Source organism: Aulostomus chinensis, chromosome 3 (genome assembly GCF_037954235.1).
Source record: "Aulostomus chinensis isolate RoL2024-O1b breed Wild chromosome 3, RoL_Achi_v1.0, whole genome shotgun sequence".
Taxonomy (NCBI): Eukaryota; Metazoa; Chordata; class Actinopteri; order Syngnathiformes; family Aulostomidae; genus Aulostomus; species Aulostomus chinensis.
Genome location: NC_141322.1, coordinates 31,207,567 through 31,231,543, shown reverse-complemented (window position 1 = coordinate 31,231,543; position 23,977 = coordinate 31,207,567). Strand labels below are relative to the sequence as shown.

The 23,977-nt window shown below is 49.2% G+C and overlaps 1 protein-coding gene across 4 annotated transcripts; it reads right to left on the bottom strand.

Moving 5' to 3' along the window:
- Positions 1-534: 534 nt before the first annotated feature.
- On the bottom strand, positions 535-22,721 carry LOC147268631 (serine/threonine-protein kinase 4-like). 4 transcript variants are annotated; one of them, XM_086200366.1, is made up of 12 exons: positions 22,140-22,300; positions 18,783-18,863; positions 17,706-17,834; positions 17,479-17,593; positions 17,152-17,316; positions 16,659-16,826; positions 16,418-16,555; positions 15,393-15,524; positions 14,710-14,920; positions 5,197-5,339; positions 2,194-2,272; positions 535-1,939 (listed from the first exon to the last, which is right to left on the bottom strand). In XM_086200366.1, the coding sequence occupies exons 1-12, from the start codon at positions 22,214-22,216 to the stop codon at positions 1,455-1,457; spliced, it is 1,923 nt and encodes a 640-aa protein (XP_086056492.1). In that variant the 5' UTR covers positions 22,217-22,300; the 3' UTR covers positions 535-1,454. The 4 variants fall into 4 exon arrangements, with proteins under 4 accessions (XP_086056492.1, XP_086056493.1, XP_086056496.1 ...); XM_086200367.1 differs by lacking the exon at positions 22,140-22,300 and adding an exon at positions 22,317-22,721 and having other exon boundaries at positions 536-1,939; XM_086200370.1 differs by lacking the exons at positions 2,194-2,272; positions 22,140-22,300 and adding an exon at positions 22,317-22,720 and having other exon boundaries at positions 1,633-1,939.
- Positions 22,722-23,977: the final 1,256 nt, after the last annotated feature.

Here is a 23,977-nt window from a genome sequence, read left to right as displayed (position 1 = left end):
AAATCAATGTATTCATCATCTACCACCTCCGGCTGACCAGGTTGAAGGAGACGCGTTTCTCTCTTTAACCACCAAGACCAGATTTCTTCTTTGCTGCTTCACGTGCAGTTGGCGCTGTAGCGAGAGTGGACCTGCTGGTAACCTTCGCCACGACGGTGAAGCAGTCAGCTGCCATGCTTCTGCTTCACACCCTTAAATGGACAATGCTGATGAAAAAGCCACTCTCAGCTTTTTGTCTTAAAAAAATTGCAAATGTTGAGTCATTTGTTACTCAAGGAAGTTTCAGTGTGAAACGGAGGTTCACCCTCAAATCGGTTTGGAAGCTCCTTCAAGGTGAAAAAGTCAAACGTGGCTTTGTTCCAGATTCCAAGAGTCGGAAAACCGAAGGAGAATAAAAATCAACGCTTACAACAAATCAAGCTGCATTTATTAGTTTCCCTTTCCACCCAAACAAGTCAAACAATTATTCATAACAGCAGAAACTTCCAGTTTGAAACTAACATCCATGCGCATGTAACAGAAGGTGAGATGATGGTGAACAGCCCCCCCCCCGTGAGATTTTTCTCCCCCAGAAGCCCATTTGACTTCGTCCATTGAAAGTTAATAACTTAATGAAAAAAGTTCCATTTTGATGACAAACTCTCAAAAATAATCACAATCTACAAACACAGCAGTAGCGGCGCTAAAACACTCACAGACACACACACACACACAGACAGACAGATACAGACAGACAGAGACACACACACACACCACTCTCGTCGTTCCTCAACATCGTTATGTTGCTCACCTGAGGAGTTTTCGGACCTGAGACCAAAGTTTTGTAACCGTGTATAAAAATAGAATCGTCCCTTCACCAGGTGCATGAGAACGTTCTCAGGAATGTTGAGGGTTCCGGCGGAGAACATCAGGGCTGCAGCTGTTAGAGACGATCGTCAGCGTAGGAGATAAACGAGGATAAAAGCGTCACGGGTTCCATAAACGCATCAGCGACTCCGGGAGATGACCAGCATGCGTCAACAGTGACATCATCACATCAAACCTGCTGGACCAGGACGCTGCAGCTGACTGGAGCTAAAAGTCTGACATAAAACACACAACTCTCATCCTCAACAGCTGCGCACAAACAGTTGCATTTTGTAAAACATATTTTACTGCCATTTACTTCAGTAAAACATGATTATTGTTGTTATTAAAAAAGTCCTGCTCAAATGTTTGAGTCTGTGTTGAAGTCGCACGTCTCCATCGATGCCGCTGGTTTGACGTCGCACAGAAGAACCAGGAAGGAACCGACTGACCAAACCGCGCAGCACCGAGGGTAGAACACAGACGTGGAACACAGAAACCCTTTCCTTGGATGCTGAAGTGTCTCCACAGACGCGTTCACAGTTGTCTTGTTTTATAAAAGTGAGTTTCGCAGACGTCACGTGACCGGTGAAAGCACGACATCAGGCTCAAGACAGCTGGAGAGGAATTCCTCCACCTGGTGAGCGTCCAGGTGACCACGAGAACTCTCCAGTCCCAGGCTTCAGGCAGCAGCAGGACGAACCCTCAGCATGTACCACAAAAACACACGTCGGAACATCCTGGAGCCTCTCAGCAGGTTCTGATGAACAGCATAAACGTTCTTGAAGGTTCCAGAAGTCTCCAGTGGGCACACAAATGTCAAGCAGAACCGGCAGTTTGAAGGAGGTCGGACGTCTGTAGGGAGACCTGAGACACGTTCCACATAAGAGAACCCAAGCCGCCAGTTGTGCCGCTGCAGGGAACCTGGCAGCTCTCAGAAGTTCTGCTGCCGGCGTTTCTTGGCCTCGATGGCGTCCAGGATGGGCTGCCGCTTGGCCTGGTAACGCTGGTGGATCTCCTCGATCTCCTGCTCCATCTGAGGGTCCAGAGAGGCCAGACGCAGACGCAGCTCCTCCACCGACCATGTACTCACCTGCATGCATGCACACACACACACACACACACACGCACGCACGCACACCCGTTTTATAGTAGACATTGCAACATGTTATACGTGTTGTGAGACATGAACGGAGGTCAGTGACCTCCATGCAGCAGAGGAAGGCTGAGAGGCGGTGACGACTGTCACAGTCCTCCGTGCTGCCCCCCCCACGCCTGACTCCACCCCCTGCTTGGCCGATTGATCAGGCTTGATCTTTTCTCATTGTTAGTAGTTGTGTGAATTACCTGACATCATGTGACTAATTATTGTATCCATCAGCTCAGCACAGTAGAACTCAGGGGTTGGTTCGGTTCCGTCTGGCTCCTGTGGTCAGGTATAGAACCAGACTCAGCGATGATGTCAGCGTGGGGGGGGCCACTGGGCCATTAAAACCCATTACCACAAAGCTGAACTCTGTCCAGCCCGACAGGGACCAGGAGGCGTCTATAAGAGGATCTATTTTCGGCGCCGTCAGCAGCTTCACATATTGACAACGACTCCTCAGAGGGTCCTGACTTCGCTCCCCACCCCCAGCCTTTACCAGCAGCCCTCCCCTCTCCAGCTATTTATGACCCTCGATCGATGGAGCTAAAATAACCCTGGCTGCACCTCACCACCCTGAAACTTGAGGGTGGAAGGTCCTGGACTACAAAGGGTCTGGCTAAAACCAGACCCTGAGGTCCAGCAGCTCACATCCAGGTTGGGGATCCTGGACCCACTGAAGGAGGTTGACATGATTTAACTCAGCTGGAACTGGAATGTGACACCATGGTGGCAGCCTGACCTCTTGACCTTTGAACCCCCAGATAAAAATTATCTTCAATTACAGCCATGAGACACATTTCATCATAAATAACACAACTTCTTCTATCACTACGCCTGCGGTCACCAGTAGAGGAGCTACCAGGGTATCACTACGCCTGCGGTCACCAGTAGAGGAGCTACCAGGGTATCACTACGCCTGCGGTCACCGGTAGAGGAGCTACCAGGGTATCACTACGCCTGCGGTCACCAGTAGAGGAGCTACCAGGTATCACTACGCCTGCGGTCACACGTGAGGCTGCTTAAGAAGGTGGCTGTCCTCTCACGTCGGCGCGGGACTACGTGTCATGAAATAATTTCAAGTGGTTGAGACTGGAGTTTGTGAGACGTCGGTAAGGAAGAGAGGTGGATCCTGAGACCAGACCAGGAGGGTCTGAGCCCGAAGGAGGAAGTACAGAAAAAAGGGGAGAAAAAAGAAAAACCAAAGACCAAAAATAGAAATGAGAAGAAGGGGAAAAAAAAGCAGGGAAAAGAGGGGAAAGTGGAGAAAATGGGCAGGATCAGTTGTTCCACATCTGCTTTTCATGAATAATGAATGCTGGAGCTTTCGCTCCCCATGTAGCACCGCTGACGCCATGAGGGTAAACGAGAGACGCAGCACTGTCCCATCACAGCCCAGCGCCTAAAACCACTGATTAGGAGGATCTAAATTTAAGTGCCGGCAGCTTGAACGTGTCAATCATTCCAGGAAGAAGCCAGCTTTTCTCCTCACATTTGCAAGTCTGATGGAACAATAATCCTCCTGAGTGGGATTTGTGGCGTTGAAGCCTCGGTGTTGCTCACGCCAGGTGCTCTACTGATGGTGCGACCGTTGCTGTGGCGCGTCCTCCACTCGCTCCACCCTCAGACCGACGGGCTGAACAATAACGGACTTCAGACAGGTGGAGGATCTCGATCAGAGACGCTAATGTGATCACAGCGCCCCCTGCAGGATCACATGTGCCTGCCAGATTTACGCCGGCCTAACTGGCTACTTCCTGTTAGCCTGCTGCAAATGAATATGGATAAATAATAACCTGATGGAGGGGGAGGGGCATAACAATCTGAGAGGACCTTTTTATTGGATGCCAACTTAGTACACGCCCACGTTGTCATTTGATTGTGTTTACGATGGATGTTAGCGGAGAAATCCTCATTTCTTTTTACATCAATACTGCTAATGAACGATGGGAAGAAGATTCCTGAACCTCAACACCTACGCAGTACATCTCCAGGTTGCAGGTACTTTTATGTAGTAAAACTGCAGAGTGAACGAGTGCTGGCAGAGCGCTGGTGAGCTGGAGTCTGCTGAACATTCAGGCAGCTGAAACCTAAAGGTCTGTACCAGAGGTGAAGATGTGAAACGTCTTCTGCTTTTTATTCAAATAGATTTGGATCAATACTGAAAAAGTATCCTACCCTCAACCACACACACACACACACACACACACACACACACACACACACACACACACACAAAATCTAAGATTGCTTCTAAACATGATCTTAATTATCAAGAAAACTGCTTAGTTGTTGAACGATAACGAAGGAGGAGGAGGAGGAGGAAGAGAACAAAGAGGATGAGGAGGAGGAGGAGGAAGAGAACAAAGAGGATGAGGAGGAGGAGGAAGAGAACAAAGAGGAGGAGGAGGAGGAGGAGGAGGAAGAGAACAAAGAGGAGGAGGAGGTGGAGGAGGAGGAGGAGGGGACCAAAGAGGAGGAGGAGGTGGAGGAGGAGGAGGAAGAGAACAAAGAGGAGGAAGAGGAGGAGGAGCAGGAGGAGGAAGAGGAGGAGGAGGAGGAGCAGGAGGAGCAGGAGGAGCAGGAGGAGGAGGAGCTGAAGCTTCCCTCCAGAGCACAAGAGGCTGCTGGGTGGTCTGGTGAGAGAAACCACCTCGTACTTTAAAAAGGTCACATTCTGAATATTTGATGGGGGCAGCAGCCCACCATCCCTCCACTCCAGCTCCTGACTGTCAACATCACATCACTGCGTTACAGCTCACACAAACATGGCAGTCTGACCCTCGCCATCTTCTCACGGTTGGACCGCCATGACGCCGCTGCGGCAACTCAATTAGCCCCGCACCAGCCGCACATTTCTGTAGGGTTCTCTGAATTTAACCTGGAGGTCCCGTGTGTGTGTGTGTGTGTGTGTGTGTGTGTGTGGCAACAACGTTAGTAAAGGAGTGGATGGGGGTGTTAATAATAGTGTTGTGCTTTTATTCTGAGGGCAGGGTTGCTGCAGAGCAGTGAGATGAGTGTGTAGGCAACTGATCCAGGATCAGGAATGAATAAATATATAAAAGATCAAGTTTCTCATGAACAAATTATGTTCTCATAATGGTGAGTAATAGATTACTCTGCCCCCCCCCCCCCCCCGATGGTCAACAGAGGGTTATGTGAATGAAGTGATTAATGGACCCGGGTCAGAGCAGCGGCTCACTCACCACTTCCAGATCTCCGTCCGTGGGCAGCCTGCGGTTGTCGGCGTTAGCAACTCCTCCTCTTCCGTCACTGTTGGCCTCCTTCTCTTTCTGCTCAAAGTACTCCAAGAAGGACGGCTTGGCCGGCTGCATGGTCTCATCTCTCCCTGAACGGCACAGAAGCAACGTTCCTCACAGCAGCTGAGCAGAAGTGATCCACTCCCACCAACTCTGACTCAGAATGAGTTTTTGTAATTGTCACTAGAACAGGAGATGCAGTGAGATATCGCATCTAAACATCTTTACACACACAACGAAGAGAACAGATAAAAGTACTGGGAGAGTCTTGGACTGGTAGGGAGCAAGAAGAGGCGGCGGCTCAGCAGCGTCCAATCAGGCTTCCATCAAAGCGTTTGTGGATTATTGATCAGATGCTGGACTAAGATGACAAATCATCAGTTTGTGAACGGTGGCTTGTTGGACAGTTTGACTGTTGTTAGTCTCCGTTAGCTTCAAGCTAGATGGACGTGATTGGCTCTTCCTGCATTCTGGAGTCACTCAGAACTAAAGAGGGGAGACGTCTGTGTGAGCTCCAGGCTCCAGGCTCCGATCAGGGAGTTCTTGGAAGTACACGTCTTGAGTGAAGTACTTCTTTGATGCTACCCTTGACAACAACGGAAGCCCAGAAACAACGGCCAGCAGGTGAACAGATAAGAGGCCGTCCCAGCAGGTGTTCTCGCATGCAGTTCAGCGTCGGCTCCACGGCTCTGATCAGGTGGTTCCGAGGCTGAAGTTGCCACTCCCACGGTACGAAGAGAACCCACTGAGAAAACCGTTGAGGCTAACAGGTTTTGACCCCTGCTGTTATTTGTATTATGTGAGAAAGTTGAGATTTCTTACATATTTTTAGCTGCTCTTTGCTTTCCACAGCCTGGCAGGAGAAAATCTGATGTCACAGCAAAAGAAAATTGAAGTTGGTTTATGAGTGCACTTAAAACATATTTACGGCCAAAAACCAGCTTTTTTAAATGGTCAAGTAATAAGTGGAATAGAGCTCAGCTGTCCTGGGTGGCCATTAACTGAAGATTGATTTGGATTTGGATGCAGCAGCTTGCAAAGCTTTCCCATCAGACAGGTCGGATGTGCTGCTGATGTCAGACGGCACTAAAATCAAAGTAATTGTTAGAAGTCATTCAAATCTCTTGTGTCTGCTCCTTCAAAAGTGAAGAAACCAGGAGGTTTTCACCACTAAAGTCCTGAAACAGAGGACAGTCTTGGTTTATATCCTCGTCCATCAACGCCACTGCTCTGACCACCGCGGCAGTAAACGTTTCACCCTACACCACTTTTAACGGTGAAGACGGCTCTCTGGCTCCTCAGCAGTCACGCCGACTCTGGGTAGTAGGGGAGTGAATCTCAGCACTGAGGACGATTCCATACACATCTCGATGCACTGCCAGCGATACGATACTTTTAACGATTATAATTTTCTGCCGATACGATGCGATACGATTCACCCTCTTCACAATGTGATACGATGCAATAATCATTTAGTTCAAGTCAATGCGATACGATATGCTGCAATTTGTTGCGATATGATGCGATTCAACATGATGCAAATAAGCAAAGAAAAAAAAGAAATTAAATGAAGTACCCTCCGGCTCAGGCCCTAAAAAAAATGTACTTCAGTTTGGTAGAACAAAAGGATTTGGCTTTGTTCCTCATGGGCACTGGCAGTAAATTCAACAAAAGTGCTGTTTGTCTTTTTTACTGTGCACCACTTCATGCAAATTCTTTTTGCCATCTTAAAACAGCAACAACTTTCCTCACACTTTCACATCGGCTATGCAATCACAATAGCAGTGGTTCTCTAACTTTTAAATTTCAAGGACCATCATAATTCTGAGTCTACAAATAGAACCAAATGAACCCATGAGTGTCCTTTGGTTCCGTTTTGTAGTTACACGGATTAGACAGACCTGCCACTGTTAAGGAATCTGAATCAATAAAATCCTAAAGGATTCCAATCCCAAACCTACATCACACAAGTGCTCTGTCCTAGTCGGGTCATGTTACAGTACATTATTGAACAACTAATGCACGGCCTCACATGGTGCAAGTAAACCATTCAATGGCCATGACACCGTCGGCCAAACTGCTAGAGTTGACTTTCTAACTGGCCACTGAGAATCAGTGATTTGAGTGAGTTCTGCAACAATAAAAGAGAAAAACAATTAAACAATAATTACTGCTGTAAAAAGTACAGTACACAGCAACAACAAAACACTCAATGAGCAACCTGAAGTGACTTTTTCAACAGTGCAATCAATGTTTCTCCAGTGTCCGGCGAGGAACTAGACGGGGAAGCGGGGAGGTGGCGGTAGACTTGTCGGTGATGTGGTGCGCTCTTCTTCAGTGGGTCTGCATGTTTGTCATGCTGCCACTGTACGGCTTCCTAACGCGGCATTCTTTGCGAATGACGGACGTTTTGTCGAGCTTTCCGTCTTTCTTTGCGAATCCGTAGTGTTTCCAAACATAGGATTTAAACGTTGCGGGTGCATTAAATATAGAAGCTTCCTCGCTGCTGTTCGCGCGAACGTCCATGCTGTTTTACTAGTAGTGGATTGTTTGTGCCTCACGGCTTCCGTCCGTATTCAATACAATACGCAAAATAATGATGGTGCATTCATAGCTCCTGGGGAACAGCAGATGGGGTGAAGTTTAACATGAAGAAAACGGCGCTTGCATCAGATTTTACCGATACCCACCAACGCACCGAGATGAATCTAGATTTCACCCATCAAGTGCATCACACCCAGTGAATGAGCCGATGCACTCGCATCGCACACATGCACATCGATGCATCGATTAATATCGATTATTTTCCACACCTTTACTGGGTAGGCGTGTGCAGCACTCGGCACCTTCAGCTTCTGTAGCGTGACGCTCTACATATCCAGAACCAGAACACCAGAAAACAAGCAAGCGGAGCGAAATCCGGATGTGTGGAGACTTGGCCTCAGTTTGTGTGTTTGTGAGGCAGCGTCACTCATCTGAACGTTTAAAGAACCAGACATGAGTGCTGGAGGCACTGGACAGAACCACTTGTTCTCCATTCCCTCATTGCTGACTTCTGCTCATTTCTTTGCAGGTTTCAACCGATTTCAAGCCAATTTCCAGGTCGTTTCTTGACGGAGGACATAAATCTAATTTAATGACAAAGAACCAAAAATTTTCAATGACCAAAAAAAAGAAAAAGAAAAAGAAAAAAAGAAACGAAAGACATTTACTGGACAATGAGCAGAAAATGAAGTGACCCGTATGTAGTCGGCCCCATCAATGGGCCAGTCTTGTATTTGTAGGTTTTCTCCTTGGCCACTGTCTCGCTGCCTGACCGCCATCTGCCGATGGAAATGCACACGACGCAACCAGCCACACGTAAACGACCGTCATTTGTGTTTGCTGATTCTGTGGCATTTCCTGGGAGGTTCACTCAGGCCTCGGCGGCAGCTAGCAGGTACCGAGCTAACAGGTACTGAGCCTCAGTGGAGACAGAAATGCTGCCAGGTGACTCAGCACCTGGTCGAGGCTTCGCTCGCTGGCTCCAGACTCTTAAAGAGCAGGATCTGCTGGTGTTCGCTCATTTACGCCAGAAAATGAAGTCCTGGGTTTTGGACTGTTGAGTGAAAAGAGGAAGTGATCTGAAGGCGTCGCTTTGGGCTTTGGGACAACGTGACGATAATCATCCGTCCACTTTTATTGACTCTGTATTTAAAGTATTGATTCGGCAGAACATGCGAACGCAGCAGAGCCTCAGTGTTTCCAGCTTTGATCACATAATAATTAGCAGATGAAAATGATTGGCAGCTGCAGCCCTGCCAGTTCAACAGTTTCTCATGACCTTCAGCCAGCCTGCAAGTGATTCATCCTGTCCCTCTTGTTGAATCAGTCACCAGACGGACAGAGATTAGCTTCAAAAAGCAAGAGGTAGATTTTACAGCCGAGCCACTGCCGCTACACCCAATTACCCGTTTACAAAGAAATCTGATTTCAGCTTCTTGGCTCCTCCTCATCACGGCAGCAGACGGTCACGCCTGCACGGTGAGGGAGGATAAAAGAGGAGGGAGGGCAGCACTGAAGCTCATCAGAGCCCGAGGGGTTAGAAAAGCCCACGGCTCAGCTGAGACGACGGCAGAAGAACTAGAGCGTTTAAGAGAAACCTGGCGTTCGTTTCCTTGTCTTTCTCTGATCATCATCTCAGTCACACGCTTGCACCGGGTCACTGGGCTGTTAATGATGTAACACCAACGCTGAAGCCTCCGAGTTTAACGTCTAAAATAAAATCCCATCCAGCTGGCTCATATTTCCCAACAACTGCAATGACATTCATTCAGAAGGATTTAACTCGTTTAATGAGGACGGAAGACAAAAAATTATGTTAATCTGGGGAGAAGCCAAAGTATCAACTGCTGCTGAACTTCATTTTAAAAAGGCGGATTAAAATCGGGACCACTAAAAAGCTGAAGCCTGATTCTGCCGCCGCAACACCCGACTGAACACACACCACAAGTTGAAGAGAAAAGGGTTTTCTACAGTTGGAAGTGAGAGTGGAGGCCGAGGCTGAGTGGACTCTCGAGACACGGCCTTCAGCTCCCGCTGTTCACAACAAAATGGAACTTTAATGGTGTCATGAGATGGAAGAGCTCAGCAGGTGCAGAGCAACACAAGGCTCCTACCAAGAGGGAGGAGTTTACTTGACGTGTGCTAAGTTGCACTTCTGAGCTGCAGACAGACGTGAATCCAGGTGTTCACAGGGTTTCTGGGCCTGCGGGAAGGAAACTAGGAGATGCTGCAGCCTACAAGCCTCAGCTGCTGGGCCGGGTTCATCCCCCAGCCACACACTCACACAGGTGAGCAGAAACAGCACCAACAGCCTGGTGACAGAAGAGCCAGACACTAAAAGGTGACTGAAGGATGGAAAGGTGAAACTGAGTGGTTCTGCCAGCTGATCCTCTAAAAATCCTCCTCTCACAGACTAAAGAATGTAAACATGTTGCGTCAAAACTGGCCTCCAGACAGGTTGTGTGAGGTCGAGTGACCCTTCCTGCTCACCAGATGTTCCATTACATGTTTTATAAAAACCCTTTTCTGCCCAACACAAGATGTCTCCTCACAGTCAATTTGTGCTTCCAGGGATCAAGTTTCCACATCTGAACGAAGCCTCGCGAAGGATCCACGTGAGCGTGAAAACAGTTTCATCCTGTTCACTTTCCCCCGACATCATTCAGCAGAGCGGAGCTCCAACCTCCAAACGAAGTAGCAGCTTTAAGAAAACCCATTAGAGTGGACGAGAACCAGCCACTACAGACAGAATCAGAGATGGGAAACTGCTTTTCAATAATTCATTTAAATCAAGCTAATGGTTTCCGTCTACTTGCATCTCAAACAACAAATGAAGAGCGTGGAGAGACGACCAGCTGCTGCTCTCGCAGTGATCAAGCAGCAGAAGCACTTAGTGTCTGTCTCCGACACCAAGATCAGCAGAAGAGGACCAACACCTCAAACCCGGCAAGACCAACTGTTCTGGCTGGGACCTGAAGAGTTGAGTGTGAGCCAGAGCTGTGAACACCAACATCCACAACTCATCTGGAACACTCAACACAGGAGCTGAACACAAATGAACACAAAACACAGGTTGACCGCTTCTTCCTTCCTCAAGGGCAGATGTTCCCCAACAGGCCTGACGAGCGCAGCAGAGCATCGGCGCCGACCGAGCCACGGTCGTCCAGCCCGTCCACCAGTCAGCTGACACGGATCAACGCTAAACAAGTGGGTTTCTGACCGCTTGGTAAAATTTCTCATCAATAAATCCACTTAATTTCAGCTCAAGTAAAAGTGCAGAGAGACCAGAGTGACCAGTGGAGGCGAGCGGCGAACTAAAAGGCTTTTTATTATTCAGGACCATCAGGAAGGATCAAAGCTGATCCAATAACTCGTCCTGATCCTCACTCAAGCGTACAGACATTGAAATATTCATTCATGTTGTTGAAATACAGTCTTTTACAAATATTTTATGCATTTCATGTTAAATGTGACTACTTCTGTCCTGTCAGATCCGTTCTGTTGTGGCGAGGACGCCACTGCTGCTCTTCGGCGTCGGTCTGGTGTGACGCAGCACAACGGCGTCGTTTCGTTTCATGAGCTTTTGTCTTTCATGTGTTAAACAGAACCTGACACACAAATCACGCGTCAGCTACTGATGCTTTTTAAGCACCAGCCTGCATATAAATAGATCTCTGGGAGACTAACAGACGGAACATTTACAGCCACGTTTATGAACGCGTCCTTGAAATAAAATAAAAGAAGACAAACACGGGCGAAGGACGTCAGACCGCTAACGTAATTATCCAGTCTAAATGTTACTGTGGCTTGAACTGCCGGCGCTGGGATCCATACTAACTTGATAGAGGGATACAGACGGAGGGAATGGGGGAAATTCAGAGAATGCTCAATGCCTGAAAACGCCCAACTGCAAACTGTAATGAAATAAAGGAGGAAGATGGAGACGGGGCAGCAAGTTCAAGCGTCCCAGCACCCGAGGGGGCGGAGCATTAAGGTACACATGCTTGAACTTCAGTTTTGTCCTAGCGGGTCTCTCCTCCTGCTGCTCAGGATCAAGTTCGGCTTCTTGTTAACTTCTTGATGGTGTAAATCGCTGTGTAGAACACAAAACACGTCCACACGAAAAAGTTACTGCTGTATGAGATCTGTAACACGACCAGACAAACCATACAGCCATGGTCCCAACGCCGCAGGACCTGTACTCCCACGGATACACAGTCATGTCAAACGGTACGCAAAAAAATTCTGCAGTAGCCTCTCCTGTCTTCAATCAAAACTACTCTCACCTCCTGTACTCCAGGTACCAGCCAATCAGAGGCAGAGGAAGGCTGTGGGGGAGGTTATCTGGTTATTTCCCCCCAGTATGACCAGTTCCTCCTGGGTCAGAGGAAATTAGGCCCTTTAGCAGCCAATTAGTTGCCTAACTTGCTCAAATATGAATAAATATTTGACAGCATCTCATCGGTGGGAGCAGCAGCAGCAGCAGCAGCAGCCAGAGGACATCGGCGTCCTGACGCCAGCAGCGGCTCTGAATCAGCGCCTGACTCCATTTTGACAGCCATTGCAATGTGAGTTGAATATCATTGTAATTATTACAGCTCGCTATGATGACGGCCTGACTGCTGTGAGGATCTGGAGCCACCCAGGATGCCACTGGAGGACACGTGTTTAGTTTAAAATGCTCCAATTATAGTATAGTAGTATCTGTATCAGTACTGCGTGCCTACATGAGATAGTAGTCGTCAGTAGTAGTCTATTCATCTGTGAGCGGGGGCCTTCAGGATGCTCAGGGCTGAACACACTCACACCCAGACTGGGAGCTGCAGGGTCTCACTGAGTTCATTCTTTGCATTTCAAAACAAACCCATAAAACACGCCCACACAGGCAGCGCTGATGAACGGACTCCAACTCTCCCTGAGACTCCATCCAAACCTGCAACTCCCACACTGCAATCAAAGCAGACTCTCACACACCCATGCAGTACAACACTTCTGTCACCAAGTAATCCTGCAGAGGGCTACTTGGCATCATGGAGGATTATGGGTGGTCTTATCGCCAGGATACTTCATGTATCACAGCCTGTTCTTCCTGGGGTGCAGAAAACAGGACGATAGATAAAGAGTCAGTGGATCTTGACCTCAGCTGGTTCTGAGGGTGCTTCCTCAGACCGCCTCCATCCATCACCTCCTCTTCTCTGTTACAGCTACAAACTGCATTTCCAATTCATGCACAAAAGACATCCGAGTGGAAACACGGAGACCTTGAATAAATCTCTATCCTGAAAAGGCTGCTCAGGCCTGGAGCAGGTGGGGAAGTGTGCGTCTGGGTCCAAGACAAACGTGAGGAACTGCAGTGGAAACAGATCGAGTGAGTCCGTGACGGGGCTCAGGCTCGTCACCACAGGAGCTCAAAGATGGAGGGTTAGATTCAAACTCTCCAGTGACATCCTCCCTCAACAACTTTCAGAGGACTGCTCCAGTTCTACCTGACCCCCTTTGAATCCGTGTTCATTTAAGGTTCTTCATTTTGTCATCTTGCTGCTTGGCTTCTTCTACAGTGATAAAAGCATTCATCAGCACCACCTACTGTTTGACTGCATGAACAAACACCAAATGTTTGAATAACTCAGGTTGGACTTGTGTAAATTTATGATTTCTTTGGTGAAATGTCTGAAAATTCAGTTAAAATGTACAGATTTGGATGGAACCCTGAGCGCAGCATAATGCCGTCTTTACCGCCACCTGCTGGTGGGATTAGCTTCCTATCCTACCACTCACCAGTTTGTGGAACACAACCAAATCACATCTCCTTCTTTGCAACATTTTCACAGTTTGCTTAATATTTGCTTGATAATTAAGTGGAAACTACTTGTATCACCAGCGTATTGCAAGAGGACGTATATTACAGTACTAATACCTTGTTCTTCCTCCATATTTCTGCAGGGACTCTTATCATTGTTTCATCAGGATAAATATTTAAGTTCATTGAACATTCCTTCGTGTGTTGAACTGTTGTTGTTTGAGCTGGCACCATGAACGCACCTCGCCAGTCCTCCATAAAGACAGCTTCAGCAAAAGGTATAAAATACAAGCATGGCAGCATGGGGTTGTGTGTGTGTGTGTGTGTGCGTGTGAGTGATCGGGTCGGCTCAGTACAGGTGTGTTTCCACTAGCACCACGTCAGTGTGGGTGGACTCACCAGCTGAGAGGTCCTTGGTGTAATTTGTGTGAGACACAACAACAACGGAGGACGTGGAGGCGGCGTGATGCCTGCTACTCGTCCATGGTTTTTGCTTAAACTAAAAGTGAGGGAGGACAGACAGGCGAGGGTTCAAGCAGCGAAACAGAACCCCCAAGAAAAGAATAAAAAGTTTACCAAGCCATGACCAGGATTCCACCGAGGCCAGGATGATAGGAAGTAGACAACGTAAGCGGGCAAGTTACCCAATCAGAGCCCCGCTGTGTGTTTACATCACATTGTAGTTCCTGCTGGGCTCACTTGGAACCCCAGCAGAGCAGGGACCAAAATGGTAACAGTTAGTACCGTGTTGGGGCCGGTGAAAACCGGGCCAAACCGAGCTGACCTGAGCCAAAGTGAGCCGGTGGAAATGCGTCCTAAGACTCATGGGACTGAAGGAGGGTGAGAGCGACGTGTGTGTGCCTACGGTTCATCAGAGTTCATGACCAACACTTCTCCCATCAACGTAAAGATTGACATGTTCCCGGAAAAACGGCGTCCTGGAGCACACGCACCTCCATCTCAACCACTGTAAGCAAAATCCTGCATTTAGCTTTGGTCGACAGATCCGCCTCAACCAGCATCAAACCCTTTTAGGGACATCCTGGAGTCCCAGTGGACATTTGGACGTAGAGGCGTCTGTGTTAACAGGGTTACAAACAGATCACCAGTCTTACTTTTCATGGTGCCGGCTTCCTCCTCATCCTCGTCATCAGACACGATGACCATGGTGCCCAGCTGCGACTGCATGGTTCCGGTGTCCTGGTGTTCGATCATCGTCCGCGCCGTCCCTCCGAGAGAGCCCGCTGCCGGGCCGGCAGCACGAATGGTCCCTGAGTCGCCTGTCCCCGCCCGCACCATCGTCCCCTGGTCTACCTCATCTTCATCCTGAAACACAAAGCTTCACGTTACCGTCACATAAGCATCAACCAGTCTTAGAGGGTTAATCAGACACAGCCTGCACAGGCGTCACAGCAAGTAGGGTTACTGAGTAAATACTACTACTAAACTAGTGTATTTGGTAGTAGTAAATACTACTACCAAATACACTAGTTTGTGAAAGGCTCAGTCAACAACAGTGAAGAGAACAAAGTTGTGTTGCGATCTAAACCTCTAATCTGGACCTCGTTCTTGAACAACTCAGGAAACTAACAGGGAATCAACAAGACTCCGACTCTTAACATTTCAGCTGCTGCCAAACTCTGGTTTTACTTCCACGCAACGTTCTGTTGTTACATCTTGTAGACGGATGTAGGACAGAAGTTGACGTTACTCTGATTCCTTCTTAGGGAAGAGTAGAACGAGGAGGCTCCACTTCAGCATCATGCTGAGGACGTTCAATGATCCCTGAAGTCTGTACCGAATTGTCGTCATCCTCAGCATCCTGTTCTCTCTGTTCTGCCTCCTCTTGTCTCTTCAGTTTGATCTCCATGGCGTCGGTGATCAGAGCTTGGAGGATGGAACTGGGCTTGGCCGATTTGATGAACGAATGCTGAAAGGGTTGGGAAAAAGCACAGAAAGATTAAATCTCTCATATTAGCAGCTCCCGACAACAGTAAAAATGCTTTATTTTCTCATTAACTCTCAGAACCCTGGAGAGCTTCCCCTCGGTCTTATTTTCCCCTCATTTATGAGTCACCAGGCAATGCAGCAGCCTGGAGGTTTTTGGAGAGGGTGGGATCCAGATATGCTGCCTTCAAAAGCACCTTCCTCCAAGAGACGAAAAAACCCTAAAACTGGAGGTTACATGATGTCATCGTCTTCACGTCCACTTTGCAGTAAACATTCAATTAGAAGGGATTGTCAGAGTTCCAGGAGGATGAGTGGACGGGCGCTGCAGTAATGTCCAAATATGTGTTGACGGTGTCAATAATTGGACAAGCTACAGGAACCACATTTGCCTTTATTGCATCTCTCTTCCTGTTGACTGGAAAATTTCTGCATCTGCCAGCAAACATGAGCTCAAACCACAACACCAGTTACGTTTTCAGAAGAGCAAACGTTCGGGCCGTCTTCCCTGTTAGTGAATCGCCTGAGTGACATCGTACAGCTGATTGGGCTGGGAGTCGGACGTCGATGTCATCTGCGTAAAAACAACTACACACGCATGCCAAAGACCTGGGAATTCTCCCCGTTTCCAAAACATGAAGAGAAGCCCATAAATACAAACATTCACCATCTGTTGTTGGAGAGAGAGAGCAGATACAAACACTGGCCCGGTTCTGCCCATGGGACCCACTGTTTGGGTTTGAGAGTTTTTTCGACAGGAAACGTTCTGGTGAGTAGAACCATGAGCCTCCTCCCCCGTGGCGGTGCTGGTGTTTGTGGCCGGTCGGGTCACCGGTGGAATCACAATGAAAGCAGAAGCGGGTTCTTAGTGGTTACCTGGAGCAGCTGCGTGGCGGTGGCTCTGCTCTCTGGGTTTTTCTCTAAACACATCTTGATGAAGTTTTGAAACTCTGAAGACCACAGATCAGGTTTCCGAAGCGTTGGCGGAGGATTGGTGGGAATCATGAAGATGGCCTGGACACATGACGGGGATACAAAAACTTGAATGAGTTGACAAGCACACATAAAACACTCTCCTACCACACATAAGCTCCTTCACACACACACACACACACACCCTCATTGGGTGTATGTCGGCGTAGGGCGGCTTCCCCTCGGCCATCTCTATAGCTGTGATTCCCAGGGACCAGATGTCAGCCACGCAGTTGTAGCCGATCTCCTGTATGACCTCGGGAGCCATCCAGAAGGGGGTGCCGATGACGGTGTTCCTCTTCGCCATGGTGTCCTGCAGTGGGAGAGATGATTACAAACTGAAAAATCAGTCCAAATAATCACCATGACGATTGTCCAGTCCTGAATGGAGATGATGATTCCACCGGCAGCCCAGGCGATGCAGTCACATGAAGCTGGACTGAATCAGACATTCGGAACCGCTGGCTGACTCGCACGTGTTATGGTCGATACTTTCCCTTCGATAGTGCGGTGTGTTTACAGTACAGAACTGAGAACACGTCACGCTCTGGATTCCGTCTCAGTAAACCAGGAACACACTTGAATAAACAGGCGCGTGGCAGTAAATGTGACTGGAAACACCCGGCGCCGTTCCTTACTGTGAGCTGTCCAGCAACTCCGAAGTCGGCCAGCTTGGCTTGACCCTCCGTGTTCAGCAGGATGTTGCCGGCTTTGATGTCTCGGTGGATTTTCCTCATGAAGTGAAGATACTGCAGACCCTTCAGGGTGGACTGCAGGATGGTGGCGATCTCCTCCTCTGTTAGCTACACCCCACACACACACACACACACACACACACACACGAGCAATCATTCACTGCAGTTAAATCTGTCCACAACAATAAGTGCAGACACATAGAAACACGCTCGAGCACGACCCCGACGGATGGTCAAACCCAACGTGTCAGTGAATTTGTGGTTTCTTACCGTCTTGTTGCGTATTCGGATGATGTCAGACACTGATCCTGCTCCACAGAACTCCATGACGATCCACAGGTCGCTGTTTTTGAAGTAGCTGCCGTAGTATCGCACCACATGCGGGCTGAACGCACACACATCAAATCAGATTTGACTCAGTATCAGAGCCAGGTGAAGTTCTGCTGCTCAGCCTGAGCTGGAGATGTCATCACACCCCTCGACTCCGCCTCCTGTACCTGTTGCACTGCTGCATGATGGAGATTTCCTTGATGATCTCCTGAAGATCCGACTCCACAGGAACTTGTTTAATGGCCACAATCTCCCCCGTTTCTTTGTAGTGGGCTTTAAACACACAACCGTATGACCTGAGACACACAAGTGAGAGCTCTAAGACATTCCGTCACACAAGAACACAATCAATCACAAGAGGAGCAACGCTGGGCTTGTTGCGCTCCTGGATCTAGCAGTTATCAATGCCTTCATTTTAGGTCAAGTTAGGTTTCAACAAACTTTAACACAAGAAGAAAAATGCCGCAGATGCACATCAGGTGTGTTTAAGTCGGCTCCCTGAACACCAGAGGTTCCTGGGGATGATCGAGATGTGGAGGGAGGCCATCCACACCTTTGTCCCAGCCACATAAAGGCGTGGGCCCTCCTCACTTCAACTCACCCTCTTGCCTGGTTCCCACTGGCCAAAAACTCAGAAACACCCAGGCTTCATTAGCAGGTTTGCTTGGGTCACACAAACCTGAAAGGGTCATTGAGATGAGCTCAGTGTTCCAGCGGAACGGGGGGGGGGGGTGTCTGCTGGAGCTACTCTGTTCACGGCAACAGAACAGTGCAATGTTGAACTCAGCGATGATATAAACACGGCTCTCTGGGTGTTGTTAGCAAAGGCGGAGCTGCGCTCAGCACCGGCTGGAGGTTTGGAGCGGTGCAGTAAGAAATAAAAGCAGGAGTTCTTGTCTCATAACTCTTTCAGGTTGTCTTAGGTCACTTTAGAACACTTTTTGTTTTGTTTCACTTGCAGAGATGAACTAAAGTGAAGAAACACTCTGTTGAGTTCTTCTATAGCAGAAAGGAACTCTCCCCTCGTCTTTTACATTCACAGTTAGTAAGCAGCGAGAGCCGCGAAGAACCAGGCCTTGAACCACCCTGTCGGTGTCACTCTGCCACTCAGAACAGGAAGTGTGTTGAGAAACAGGAAATGAGGAGTCAATCTTTCTGTTGGTGTTTACAAGAGAAAGGAGGAGCATTTTTAATGAGTAAAAAGGCGAGGGAGGGAGGGCGGGAGGTGGGACGTAATGACTCACCCTTCACCAAGCTTCTCCATGATATCAAAGACTTCCTCCGGCTGCTTGGTGAGGCTGTCTTCACTCAGCTTCTTCAACTGCCTGTCATCACATAGACAGGGGGGGGGAGGGGGGGGGGGATAGCGGGAAGAGAGAGCGAGAGAAAGAGAGGGAGACAGAGAGCGAGAGTGAGGCTGGTTAGAGGGAACAGACTCAGGTGACAATGCCTCCATTCTTCATCTCCTTTCAACTGAAAACATCAATAAGGTCAACAGCGCTTGATGAATCCCTCCCTCTCCTCCTGTTGAGGGTGGTGGGGGTGGAGCCTATCCCAGCAGCCTTCCCCCTGGACAGGTCACCAGTCCATGGCAGGGCCAACACATAGAGACAGACAACCATTGGCTCTCCCAGCCACGCCTACGGTCAATTTAGAGTCTGGATTAACCTGGTCCCTCTTGATGTCTTTGGACTGTGGAGGAAGCTGGAGTACCAGAGAGAACCCAGCAGGAACAGGGAGAACATGGAGACCACTTGATGAAAATTTATAATAATATTTTACAAGTCTGCATTAAGAGAATAACGTTTCAAGCCCTCACAGGCTTTTTTTTTTTGGGGGGGGGTGCTGTGCTTTCATATTAGGGATGTAAAACTGAACTGTGAAACAATGAACTGCTCAACTCACCAGGTCACCAACTGGCACAGGTGAGTGCCATCATTTACGTCCAAGAGGAAACACGACAGAGTAGGTTGAGAGTACCTGTGACAGGCACATTAGCTCCGCCCTCACCGAGACGGTTCAGGACAGAACAGGCAAGAGCGCAACGCCAACCAAAGATGTCAGTCAAATGCAGTAGTGGTTACGAGTGTTTGTGTTTTTCCATTCTCCTTCATGCACTAAACAAAGTGAAACCATGAAACAGGCGTTCCTAACCAGACCCGGGCCCCAGAGCAGCAACGCAGGAGGGAAAAACCTCTAGAACGGTCTTTTTGTGAGGATCTGGCAGACTAACACATTTTTTTGGGTGAAGCATCGCTTTCCATAGCCAGAACAACACCTTGAGACAATGACGGCAGATTATCTGATGATGAAGGCCACGATTCTGCGGAGCTCCGCTCATCAGAAAAAGACAGCTCTTCTTTTCAAGTCAGCAGTTGCTACTTTTAAATAGCTGAATATTTTTAGGTCGCTGATCACCTTTGCTCTTCTCAGGGACATCAGCAAACTTCTCCAGATGTTCAGTCAGGAGACAAAAATAGTCCCCACACAGAGGCAAAAATAGACCCCAACCCCACGCGACTGACGCCACGTTACATCAAAGATACCTCGTCACTACTTGTACTTCAAAGATTTTTTTACTGTGTATCTGAGGCTGCTTTGGTAGTGTTTATGCAGCCTCGTCCAGAGTGCAGCTGCAGCGCTGTTCCTTTGGTTAAAGGTTCCTGTTCTTCACCGCTGTGTTGCAGTTTAAAACATGAGAGCGAAAGGTGGCCGAAGATCGGCTCGATATCCGAATGCCAGGAGGAGAATTTATGACTAAGAAAATGATGACGTCACGACCGTGGCTCAAGATGTATTCCATTTATAGAGCCGGGTGGATGGTACCGGGCTGAGCGGTTGTCTTCCTCTCGGTCCTGAGCTCGGTATGTGCTGCGGTGACAGCAGGGATCCACAGGTGTGTTACCACAACACCTGAGCTGATGGAGTCTGGATCAAGTGCTATTCCAGCTGGGAGCTCTGGTAGAGTTCTGGTAACAGCCCCGACCAGCACCAGCACCAGCACCAGCACCAGCACCAGCACCAGCACCAGCACCAGCACCAGCAGCCCCGACCTCCAGGTGATGTTTTTTTAAGACCAGCTTCTCCAGACCGCCCCCACCCTTCCCACCCAAAAAGTGCTCATCAATGGCCCGACCCAACCCACTCATGGCCACACGTACATTCTATAAATACTTATGTTGATTTACGCTTTGTTGAAGTACTGCAGGTGTCTGGAAGTGCTTTTGGTCCACAGACACGCGCTCATAAATGTCCACAGACTTGCTCCATCAGGGGTGATACGCCACGGCGCCGCTCTACAAGCTCACGCTGGCTTCTAGTGCAGAGAGGCGAAAGCTAAACTGCTGAGTCCATGTTTGCATCAGTTTGATGAGGAAACACTGGACGAGTGAGCGGATGTGCTAGCAGGCGAGCAGCGTCTTTTGTTCCCCCTGATAAGGAATAGGAACTCCTCACTTCCTACCGTCACACACGGAGCGACCCGAGCCAGACTCATGCTTCCTAAAACCAACAGCGCACAGTCAGAGGCTCTCATCAGTCAGTGACGCTCGTAGGTGCGGCGGCCAGCGTCCACACTCATCCCCGGTGACAGCGCACCATCAGGGTCAGTGCCCGTAAACAAGCAGAGTTTGAGAGTCTCAAAGTATCACAATCACAAGATGATAAAGTGAAAGTTTTAACAGCTTCATCTCACGTGACTGTGAACGGAACATTGTGGCGCTACAGAGACTCTGACGAACCATGACAGAGCCAATATTCCCGCCTGAGCACTGCTGATACTTCCTGTCAAAACCAAGTTGACGACGTTCACGCTGCGAACCAGACAGCAGCTGCTTCTCTGCCTCTGACCAGCAAATCAGAGCAGAAGTCAGAGGCTGATGCAGGTGCGTGTCACTGTGCACCTGAACCGTGGTCACACCAGATGACACCACTTCCTGTGGCCGACATCGATTCTTCCGCACACCTGAGCTAGGATCTTGCGCCCTCCTGTTGCCTAGGAAACCTACCACACAACACAGAGACTGTAGCGTCTCTCCTGTCAGAACTGCAGCAGCCATGTTTCTGCAGGCAGCGACCCACCTTACCAGCCTGACTGTGGGCACCAGACCTGCCAGGTGAATAGAAACATATTGAGAGAACAACATGAATTCATCAAATTGACTGTACAGGTTCTGTGGCCACAACTTCCCCAGGTTCTGGGGAAATTCTCCTTTCCCAAGGCCTTCCGCGACACCGTAGATCAGAGATCATTCACTGGGATGGAGGATCAAAGCGGCTGAGGGGAGAATTAACGTGTTTGCAGGATTGAGGATTTAAGATTTACGACCCTTAACCGGATCACCGGGGGATCTGACACGCGATCAGATCTCACTCTCTCTCACACACACACGCGCGCGCGCGCACTCTCAGCCGAACCTTAAGAGTAAACTCAAACAGATCGATTCCTACTGCACGTGAGTCACTTTTCAGATTTTTTTTAAACTGAGAATATATTACAATAAAAAAATCTACTTCAGGATTCACGACAAAGAATAATTTCCCCTCAGCTACTGTGAGATAAACCGTCTCTTATTCGAATAAAAGAGGGAAAACTTCTTTACCGCGTCGCTTCAGAGCGACACCGGCGGGTCACGTCCTGGAACCGAACCCGTCCAGTTGACGGGCGAGGGAGTTTCATGTTCCGTAGAGATTCAGCCGCCAACCGGGCGGATGGACGTTGATCAATGAGGACGCCAGGCAGGCGAGCCGCCGCGTTACCGTTCCCACCTCAACCTCACCTGCGAGGATGGTTCCTCATCTGCACTTTCTCCTTGTTCTCCATGTTCTCCCCCCGCGCGGCTCTCTCGGGACCAGTTCCAGTCGTCAACCGTCAAAGTTGACCGAGCGTGTCTGACTCGTCGATGCTAGCAGGCTAGCAGCTACACGGCTCCGTCTCACAGCGGCGTCCCCGCACCCGCCGCCCGCCGCCCGGGAAAAACATCGCGTCTGATGCTCATTTTAAAATTAACGAAACAAAAAAAACGACGGGTACGAGTGAGCAGGCTGCGTTTGGTTATCGTCTGCTCGCCGTTACGGGCATCTTCCTCCCGTGTCAGAACAACTTTGGACTTGTTTGTAGCCGCCGAGACGTCCACTTGACTCAACCAGGAAGAACCGCGGCGTGTGGGCAGGAAGGAAGGCGGGCCAGACAAAGGCTGCGGCGCGGGGCGCGGCCAGCAGGGGGCGACATTAACAACCAACCACGGCCTCCACGTTCAGAGGTTTGGAACCCAACGACAGGAACTCATGTCCCTTCTTAAATGGCTCACATTATTAGGATACAACATTAGAAGGGAAGTAGTGTGGTTATGACCTGCAGCTTTGACATTTTACTCATATTTTTCTCTATAGATTCAGTGAGGGATGGACACACCACAAACATGTGACCTTGAATAACAAATAAAATCAAAATCCAACTGTTTACAATTGTTGGCAAGTTCAATATGAACTGATGAAGGATTACAAAAAAATCCTTTGGAATGTTCCTCTCCTCCCTGCACATTTTTGGAACTGTCATTACCATTACTTGTTGCACTTTGTAGTTTGGCCTTGGTGTCTCTCAGTCTCTCTGTGTTTCCACAGATCCACCAGAGCCCCAACCGCCGCCTGCATCGCCCCCCCCCCCTTATTCCCCACTGTTACACCGGCCTGCACTCTCCTCCCATGAACCAGTCTGCCATCCAGTCCCCCATCAAGCTGGCTTGCTCTCCCTGCCTCCCATGAACCAGTCTACCATCCAGTCCCCCATCAAGCTGGCTTGCTCTCCCTGCCTCCCCTCCCATGAACCAGTCTGCCATCCAGTCCCCCATCAAGCTGGCTTGCTCTCCCTGCCTCCCCTCCCATGAACCAGTCTACCATCCAGTCCCCCATCAAGCTGGCTTGCTCTCCCTGCCTCCCCTTCCATGAACCAGTCTACCATCCAGTCCCCCATCAAGCTGGCTTGCTCTCCCTGCCTCCCCTCCCATGAACCAGTCTACCATCCAGTCCCCCATCAAGCTGGCTTGCTCTCCCTGCCTCCCCTCCCATGACCCAGTCTACCATCCAGTCCCCCATCAAGCTGGCTTGCTCTCCCTGCCTCCCCTTCCATGATCCAGTCTACCATCCAGTCCCCCATCAAGCTGGCTTGCTCTCCCTGCCTCCCCTTCCATGATCCAGTCTACCATCCAGTCCCCCATCAAGCTGGCTTGCTCTCCCTGCCTCCCCTTCCATGATCCAGTCTACCATCCAGTCCCCCATCAAGCTGGCTTGCTCTTCCTGCCTCCCCTTCCAGAAGCTTCCTTCTTCAACTGTTATTAACATTTCCATGTTTCCTCCATTCTGTGTTATAAACTGTTTTCTTGTCTGTAACAACATCTCCAGCACGTCTGTCCCTCCTGGTGAGGGATCCTCCTCCCCTCCT

Coding starts and splice junctions, on each gene's coding strand:
- LOC147268631 (XM_086200366.1), bottom strand. CDS start 22,216: ATGAAACTCCCTCGCCCGTCAACTGGACGGGTTCGGTTCCAGGACGTG. Junction 16,827..17,151: donor GAGTTGCTGGACAGCTCACA/GTAAGGAACGGC, acceptor CTCCCACTGCAG/GACACCATGGCGAAGAGGAA. Junction 2,273..5,196: donor CGGACGGAGATCTGGAAGTG/GTGAGTGAGCCG, acceptor ACCTGACCACAG/GAGCCAGACGGAACCGAACC.